General features: G+C 40.7%; 1 protein-coding gene across 1 annotated transcript; it reads right to left on the reverse strand.

Annotated features, from left to right (window-relative positions):
- Positions 7,037 to 7,456, reverse strand: LOC104789586 (vacuolar protein sorting-associated protein 37C-like). Its single transcript, XM_010515256.1, has one exon. The coding sequence runs from the start codon at positions 7,454 to 7,456 to the stop codon at positions 7,037 to 7,039; it is 420 nt and encodes a 139-aa protein (XP_010513558.1).

The raw sequence follows: 9,597 nt of genomic DNA on the forward strand, positions 1-9,597 counted from the left end.
TTGTTGTTTGTTGACTTGGGAGTCTCATATGCTTGTGTGTATAACCCAGTAGATGGGAGGACGGCCTCACTAAGTATTTATGATAATACTTACGCATCTCAATTGTTGTTTGTGATGTGCAGGTAAAGGCAAAGTGTGATCGTGGAATCAAGGCGATGATGAAGGGGTGTTCTAGAGACTTGATTGATTGTGGTCTAGCTGTTGTTAGGTTGCTAGATTAAGTCAAAGGAACATTGTAGGATGTTAGTTGTTGGTTATCTCTTAATTTGATTGATGTTATTGGTTATTGGATTTGAATGATGGAATTCTTTTGGTTTAATGGAATTTGTTTTATTTGATTATCCGCGGTTATTGATTGATGTTAGGATGTTAGTGGGTATGGGACCACTAGTAAATTAAGGTATTAAAAAAAAAAAAACGGGAAGGGTTGTTTCAGTTAGCTACGTTCGAGAGGCTTTAAAAACTTGTTTACTGTCCCTACAAACCACCACATGATTTCCCTGTGTTTTGTCCTTACTCATACAGTTCCGACAATCACTTCTCGGAAGGTCACCCATCCTGAAATAACTCCAGCATAAGCACGCTTAACTCTAGAGTTTTCTTAGGACTATTGACCAAAAAGATAAGTATATTTTGGTGGTATAGGTGGTCAAATAAATTCTTTTAAACCTCTTCGCATGTCCCTGAAACCGGGATGTCACAATTCATTCCCACTAACAGATCGCAGTGTCCTCGTTGGGCACCCCCAACAGTGTGAGCCCACTCACACTCATCTGAGTTTGGTTCATCTACCACAACCGCCACCTCTCAGTGCTCCCCATGTCCACTCCCAGTCCATGGGTCCACCTTCTTTAATGGCCCTCATGTCCTCTCACTAGGTCCGTTAGCTCATTCATACCTGACGGTCGGTTTGCTACATCCGGGAGACTTTAAAGACTTGTTTACCGTCCTTACAAATCACCACATAATATTCCCTGTGTTTTGTCCTCACTCGCACAGATTCGAAAATCACTTTTCGAAAGTTTATCCATCCTGAAACTATTCCAGCTCAAGCAAGCTTAACTCTGGAGTTCTCTTATGACCCTTAATCCAAAAAATAAGTACACTTTGGTGACATAGGTGACCAAATCAATACTTTTAAACCTTTCCACATGTCTCTAAAACCAGAGTGTCACATGTATATTCTATGTTCACTAATATTTTTTAGAAAACAAATTAATTAGACCATCACTATAAAAATCACCAATATAATTACAAGAGAGTATTTTTACAAGATTTATCGCAGAAAATCTTTTAATTCTGTAAAAACAAGATGTAGACAGTAATAAAAATAACTTCTTTTCTTATTAAGAATCACTTAAACATCCTTACAAGTTGTGTTTAATCAGTTTTACACACAGCCTCAAAGACTTGTCACTGACCAATTCTTAATCTCTCTAAAACCCCAAGAACCCTAAAAGCTTATTTTGCTTAAGTCTTAAAAGATTTTCCCAAAACGGCCAAACAACATGTTGATCTTGATAAAACTATATATAGGACACACCCTATGGCCTACTTTCCTAATAAAAGATAAGTCCAAATCCTCTTGGTAGATATACATATATCTTGTGCTCCAATCAAAGAATCTCCAATAGTATAGCCACGTCACCCAATGTCCGTTGATGTTTAAACCGCGAACAAATCTTCCAGAGTCCTACAGACCAGGCTTGTAGCATCCAAAGTCTTCATGCTTTCAAATTCAACATCTAAAATCACATCTAACTTCAAAAACTAATAAAAAATATGCTTCCTTTTTTCCATCATATCAACAAACATATCAACAGACTTGAATCTTTCTTTACAAAGTATACTATCACTTTTCACTTTTGAATATATTTAAGAAATAAAAGTAATATATACTAAACCAAAGTTATCCAACCAAACAGTGAACTGAATATTATCCATCATATTAAAAAAAAAAAGGTAAAAAGATAAGGTCAGTTAGGTAAGGAGAACCAATCGGTATACTGATTTTTTTGTAATTTTCCATAATTTTCAGTGCTATAAATATGATGAAATATAGAAACATATCGAAATCATCAAAATATCATAACTTAAGCAGAACAAAGCGAATTTAATGTTGTTTTGGTTTCATTTCAAAACCCATGAACCGAATGAAAGTTCATCATTTTCGAACTAAACAAAAAACTTTTAGTTATGTTAATTTCAGCTAGTTTTTCCTTAAACCGAACAAACATAATTTTTCAATTTTTGAACCCAACTAGATCAAAGTTACCGATTGATATACGTAAAAAAAAAGTTCTACACATAGATATGGACAAAAGAAAATCTTAAAGACAAATAAAATAAAATCTTAAAGATATACCGTATATCTAAAGCAAATCTCGGTTCACCTCGATGACTATGCTGCCGTCGTGTAGTCGTCACTGACTGATTCCGGTAATCTCTTCTCCGGTGAGCCATCTAGTCTCTCCTCCTTGACTTGATAGATTTTGTTGCCACCGATTCTCGTCAGAACTCCGGCGCTCTAAACTCTCCTCTCGCGATGAAAGATATGACTCAAAACTTGCATCACTCGTCTCCGCCTCCAGCAGCTCCTGTCTCTACTCCATTTGTTCCCACTATTGGAGCATGGGCAAAACCGCCAAAAATCATCCCGGAAGCTGAGTCTTCTCGTCACGAAACTCTAATTCCAATGGAAAGAGGCAAATCTGATCCAGATTTAGACATCCTTCCTCCAACGATTAAAGAGGATGGACAACTACGCTTTCCATGGCAGCAAAGATGGATCCTTCGATCCAAAATCTCCATCGAACAATAACACTAACTTACATGGAAGATGGCACTCCCAAGGTACACATTCCAAACCATGTCTTGTGGAGAGGACTTGAGAATCAACAAGAATATATGATAGGTCAGTTTAATCGTTGCCTTACACCATGTGGGAGGTCTTATCAATGCAGTGGCTAACAGAATTTGGGGGAAAAAGTGTAAAATTTTCTCACGAAAACTTGGAGAATCCTCTTATTTGTTTTATATTCTGGATGCACCAACTAGAACTTGGGTTTTACAGCACGGTTTATGGAACATTGATGATTGCATCATGTTCGTTGTCCCTTGGACTTCTGCTGATACATCAGCTCTGGCAGAGATCACATCTGTTCCGTTCTGGGTTACGCTAAAAAACATCCCTAGTCGTCTTTACTCGCACTAGGGAATCAGTTGGATAGCTTCGGTTTTAGGTGAACCTATGGCTACTGATAAACCAAGGCTGGATCCGTCTCTAATGGGAGTGGCTGATTAACCTCATGGTTGAAGTTGAGCTAGAAAAAGGATTTCCATATAGAATTGCTGTCGAGGTGGATGTGGATGTGGAGTATTCTTGGCTTCCAGCAAAATGTAGTAAATGTGGGTTTGTAGGCCACAACGAAACTAGATGTCTTCTCCTCTCTCAAGCAGGTTATGTCTCTAATTTGGCCTCTCAGGTTGATGTAATTCCAGTTGTTGTTGAAGGAAATAAAATTCCCCAAACACCCCTTGTTGAGGCTGCCAAAACCTCATGTATTACTACTCCCATTGTTGCACAAGAAAATTTGGTTGATTGTGCATCACCAGCTGCTGCAGTGCTAGGTGCAGGTTCTATGTTCTGCCTGCACCTATGTCTCCCCTACTCTCTCAGTTGAAGCTGCTCTTGTTGAGATTACAGTTGAAGCTACTACCATCACCACTGCCTTAGGCAACCCTATTCCCATCAACACTGAAGTTGTATTGTCATTTTCTCCAATGGTAACTGTCCCATTTTCTCCCCCTTGTTCAAGTTCATTGGAAAATGAGTTTGTGCAGGAAAATATCTGATAACAGGATTTTCACTCATGGTATCAATTTTCTATGCAGTTGTAGTACAAAGGGTTATCAATCTAAATGGTTGTTATGCTAGCAGATGAGATATGATCAGAACTATGCAAGTCAAGCCAAGCAAAAATGGGGTTGATCTAACAATCCTAAAATAATTAAAAGAGAATAAATAAACAAGAACCACACGACCTAAGCACTCGATGCAGGCATTCGAGTACAGGATATGGTGGAGTTATCGGGTAAACAAGAAGAGTATGAAAAGCTAGAAGGTGTACACGAATCTGGTGATAGAGTACCAATTCGGGTATAGGGTCGAGTTATGAATAAAAACGTAAACAATCAAGCTGCGAAAGCTCCTAAGGATGGGGTAATCGACTCCTAAGTGTTCCTGACCAGTATGGATGTCATACATGCGTCAAGCAAATATTCCCTAGACAATGAATCTCCAAAATCTTGTTAAAACACTCTCGTGATAGAAACAATCAACCTTGATCACTCCCCTACCCAACTCTCGTTGGAGAAACATGACCAAGGAGGCAATACAAACCGATTCATTATTATCAATAAACTCCTTACACATCTAATCTCTTAGGCTAAGTGAGTAAATCTCTAGCATTGATTGATTCAAGCATTTCAACTACATCTCTCGATGGCAAAACACCCTAGATCTAATCTCAACCTCTCGGTCTATTGATAGCATTAAGAACACCAATCTAGAAAGGAACTTATATAACATAAACAACCAAGCTAAGACATCCTAACCGATCAAGAACACATAATTGTCTATCCCATCCCTAGAAACTTTGTTTCACTACTCAGATCTCATTGCAGAAAACATAAAAACATAGATAAACGAAAATTGCATTGTATTGAAAAATAAGATAGAAGTAAAAGAGTACAGAGTAAAAATCTAAAAGGATAGCAAAAAAATGTAAAATAAATCCTAACAAACTGGAAAAAGTGTTTGAGTCGCTCAAGATCTCTCTCAGAAGCTCTCCCTCTCTCTATCTTGAGTGTCTGCGGCGTGCTAGGGTGAGAGGAAGAAGAGGGGGGTTTATATATGGAAACCCTTTTAACCTAGCTTCCCAGTCCTGCCCGAGGGTCTGCTCGATGGGGTGCACGAGGATATGGTCGGGTTGTTCCTCGGGTAGGTCTTCGGGTTGTTCTTTCTTCTCTTGGATCCTCCTCGATCGGGTTGGGGTTCGGACTGTTCTTCCTGCTCAATAGCTCCTTCAGGTACATGCTCGGATTTGACCTTGTTTCTCCCCATTTTAGGCTCTAAAGCACCTGTTTTCATCTAAAATGTGCAAATGCAAGAATGCAGCACCCTAAATAGCCTAAATGCGAATTTCTACAATTAATGACCTAAAAATGCTAAGGTTATGGTAAAAATAATGCAAAATATGGACAAAAAGGATGCTTAAAACATGTAAATTAGAGAGTTATCACACCCCCAAACTTAAATCTTGCTAGTCCTCTAGCAAGGAAGTAGGAGGATGAGTTTTAAAATTGGGGACTCATAATCTTTTTATGCTAAGCGAAGGATTCAAGATATAGTCCTTAAAGATAGTTTAATGGTGCTAAGATCAATCAACATACTTACAAATATTTTTCTATGCTTATCAGCATGCATCGATCTAGTTCAACCTCCAACTAAAAATAAAGACTTGCAATCCCAAAAAACATCTCTTTCACATTCATTTAAGTGTTTGGCGAATTCTTGCAAATCGAAGCTGAATCGAGCTCAATCGGTTTCACGGGTAAGGCTTTTTGGTAGGGTGGTTTCAAACAATATCTTTGGGTGGTTTTCTCTCAAAAGATGGAATGCTAGACAGTTGTGAAAACTATCTAAGATTGTGAACAATTAGGGCATACAAAGCTTAACTCTTGATAATCTACCCTTTTCTCATTCATGTTCTTTTTTTTATCAAACCCCCTAAAACTACGATAACCTTGATTTTAACTTTTTTTTTTATAATCCCTAAGGGCTAAACTTTAAACATCTAGCTCTTTTTTTTTTCTCTTTCTTTGCTAAATTCCTAATAATATTCCTATTTTTTTCTTTTTCTAGGAGACTCTAGCATGGTCTATTTCTCTTTTTTTTTTCTAGAAGACTTAGAGCTAATTGAATTGAACCTTAGGGACTTCTTTTTTTTTTTTTAATTTCTTTTTAATTTCTCAACCCAACCCCAAATAAACATGCTAACCACCTATCTTTCATAACCGATTCTATTAGCTAGTCCAAATGATTCTAACTTAGCTAAATCAAGAACTAGTTCGTTGTCGTTCTCAATACTCTCAAGATTTCACAACCTATAGCACAATAAAAAGGCCTAACTCAACAATTCACAACAAGGTTTGAAAGAAAGGTTTGGGTTCAGGGGTAGGGAAAAACGAATAGGGTTAAACGAAAAGATTGGTAAAAATGGAGTGCTAACCCGAATTTAGAGTTACCATGAGCAAGTATTCAAATTCCATAAGCACGACAATTTAATTTCAGGTTAAGTCCAGTAATAGAGAGATGATGCAATGTTCAAGCAAGTGGAGGAAGCTTTCAAAAGACACAAGGTTTTAAACAAAGATTTTTCATTTTTTTCCAGAGATTGATCTAGCAACAATGAACTGTGATTAAGGGCTATAACTTCAATCCTAAGGTTTGTCTTTAAACAAGGTGGTTTTAATCATTCTTTCCTAAGATGCATATGCAACAATTTCTATATGAAGCAATCTAGTCTCAATCCTAATAATGTAAATGCAACTACATGAATGCTCTTTTTTTTTTTTTAAAGAGTATTCATGTAGTTGCAAAAAAAAAATACTCTTTTTAAATTTTTTTTTTTTTAAATTTGGTTTTGGGGGTTTTTATGCAAATAGATACAAACTCAAATGAATAAAACTAGTATGCAAAAATTTGAAATAAGAAAATAAGAAAATAAAACACAATGTTATATACATTCTCAGACCCTCCCCCAAACTTAAATTACACAGTCCACTGTGTAGATAAAAGTCTGAAAAGAAGTCTGAGAATCACACAAAATGAAACAAAAGAAAATGCAATGGTATAGACAATGGTTTGGATGAAAGCGGTACCTCATGGGTTGGTGAAGAAGGAGGTTGTGGTAGCCTCCATGCTCACCAACGTGTAGCCAGGGTTGTCACCAGCTTCAGCAGGCGCCGGGATTCACTCATCAGAGAGCTCGGTTATGTGCACAGACGATTTGCTCGGACCAGCATCCAAGGGGTTAATCGGGTAAGGCGTCGCGTAACTCATCAGGTAGGACATCGGGTAGTACGATGGGTGCGGTGGGAGAGGTCCGGAATGGTCACCTGTGTAGCCTCTCGCAGGGTGCATCGAGTACGGCATCGGATATGGCATCTGATAGGTCGGAGGGAATGGACCCGAGTGTTCACCCGAATGTGTGCTCGATGGTGGCATCGTGTACTCCATCGGGTTAGGGGTCATATAGGCATCTGAGTGGCTTCTCTGTGATCTGTTGGGTCTGGTGACATCCTCCTCTGCTTGGGGCTCGTAAGATGACACTCTGTGAGGCTCTGGAGGTGCTAATCCCCGAACTCCTCCTAGTGGTCCGCTCCTCCCCATCCATGTGGGTGCATATGCCAAAGTGGGAGCTGAGGCACAGCTTGCCTTGTATTGCAACTCCCTGGTCTGTCCTCCCATCACCTTCACTGAGCCGGTAAGGTCCTTCACTTTCCTAGCCAGGAACTTGTTCATCCTCTTCAACCATCCGATCCTCTTGTGAGCTTCCCTCACCCCAACAAGTTACTTTTGGGAGCAAACATACTCCTCAAAGTCATAGTCTTCCGAATTGTCTCCCTGTCCTTGCCCAGTCGGCTCCCTCTTTCAGCTTCGGATTCTTCCTCAGGGTTGTACAGCTCCTCCAATGGTGGCGTGAAGTCTATGTTGTCCCCTAGCCGGATTTTTGTGCACACGACGTTGGGCAGGATCATTTGGGTGGCTCCGGCAGCTGGATGAACAAACTTGAAGAGCAGCATATCATTTGACCTCTCATAGGCCAAGAATCTCGCCAGTGTTAGGTACTCGATATCTAGCCATCTCGGCTCATGTACCACTCCCTTCAAAGGCACTCAATTTTCATTGCCAAGGATTTCAGGTAGAGGAACTGATCGAGCCGTACAAAGATCATGCTAGTGTCCACAGCATCCCCTACCAGCGGTCTACCATCCCTAGCATTGTCTAATACTCCACACAAGGCAATGTCTAACAGTTGGAGCTCATGATCTTCACATTCCCAGTCTCCTTCCTTGAAAATAGAGTGCAGGCTAGGGACTTGTGAAAATACCTCAAAACAGGGCTCCTTATTTGAGCAGATTTGGAGCTTGTAGACTTTTAGGGAAGCTTGTCTCCTATTGTCAGCCATAGAGACTTCATCTCCTCCTTGCTCACTTCCATGTTTTCTCCACTCCCAACCTTGAAACCATACAACTTCTCCATCTCCTTGAAGGTAAGTCGGTACTCCTTGTTGCGCATGGAGGAAGTGATGAACCCGATCCCCCCATCGGGTAGTAGGGTCGGGTGGTCTTCAAAGTAGTGTAACCGCAGCGTGAAAAGGAAGTGGACCGTCTCCTCCTCATAGGCTTCGAGGTTGGCTCGCATCATCTAGCCCAGGTGGCACATGTCAAAAAGGAATTCAACATCTCTAGCGATGCTCAACTGCTTCATTGTTTCACGGTGAGGGTAGCGGGTTCCTACAAAGCTCATCTTGCGGAGGACTTTAAAGAGCTTAGTCGGAGTCTCCACCTTTTTTTTGTGCGAAACCAGCCAGGTGAGTTCTCTCTGCTCCTCCTCATGGTCATGACTCTCCTCCTCCGTGTCTCGATCTTCTTCTTCTGCCGCTCTCTCAGCTACCTTCTCAGCCTTTTAAGAGGCTGGTCTCTTCCCCCTTGCAATTGCGGCTCTGCTTCTCAACCTGGAGGTTTGGATCTCCTCCGGTTTTCCTCCATCTGCATCTGAATCAACCTCCATTGGGTCGGTGACGGTTCTCTCAGACATAGATAGGTCCCTACGTCGAGGAGATTGGCGGACGGCACTCGCTACTGGGCTCGGTGAGAGAACTCGGGGGTATGCACGATCGGTTGCTCGAGCACCTGCTCGGGTGACGGATCGGGTTGAGCATCAGGTTGGGGATTGGAAATGTCCACTCAACGGTTGGGAATGCGAAACATCTCCTTTTCCTTGGGAATCGCGAGGTTCGATGGTTTCACCTCCGGTTTTAGCAGCGGCGGAGGTTGATCTGCTCCCCTTTTTTGGTAGGTCTTCATCCTTGGTGCCATTGGTAAATCCTTGAAGATAAAAACAGAGACTAAGCCGAGATTAGTAGGGTTAGTCCACAAAGATTGAAAAACTCAATTTCTAGGGAGAGAGAAGAAGTTTGGAAGACAAAGAGTTTTAGGAAGTCACTCACACACACACACTCCCCCCGCTCTCAGGTCGCAACCTTCGAGTCATACCGGCTCACTGCGAGGCCACAGCCTACAGCTACGGTATCCAGGGAGTCTCACGCGCCCACTCCCGGCTAGATCTACCTCACATTTCCACAAAACATTCCCATTTTAGAAACTTTCTATTTATGGAAACCTTCCTTTTGTGGAAACTTTCTATTTATGGAAACTTTCCAAAAATAGAAACCCGAGCTATTTCTCTTTTCCCATGACAACAACAGTCAAACATAAAGAAAAATACTCATCTTATTAATCTCAAAA

This window comes from Camelina sativa, chromosome 5 (genome assembly GCF_000633955.1).
Source record: "Camelina sativa cultivar DH55 chromosome 5, Cs, whole genome shotgun sequence".
Taxonomy (NCBI): Eukaryota; Viridiplantae; Streptophyta; class Magnoliopsida; order Brassicales; family Brassicaceae; genus Camelina; species Camelina sativa.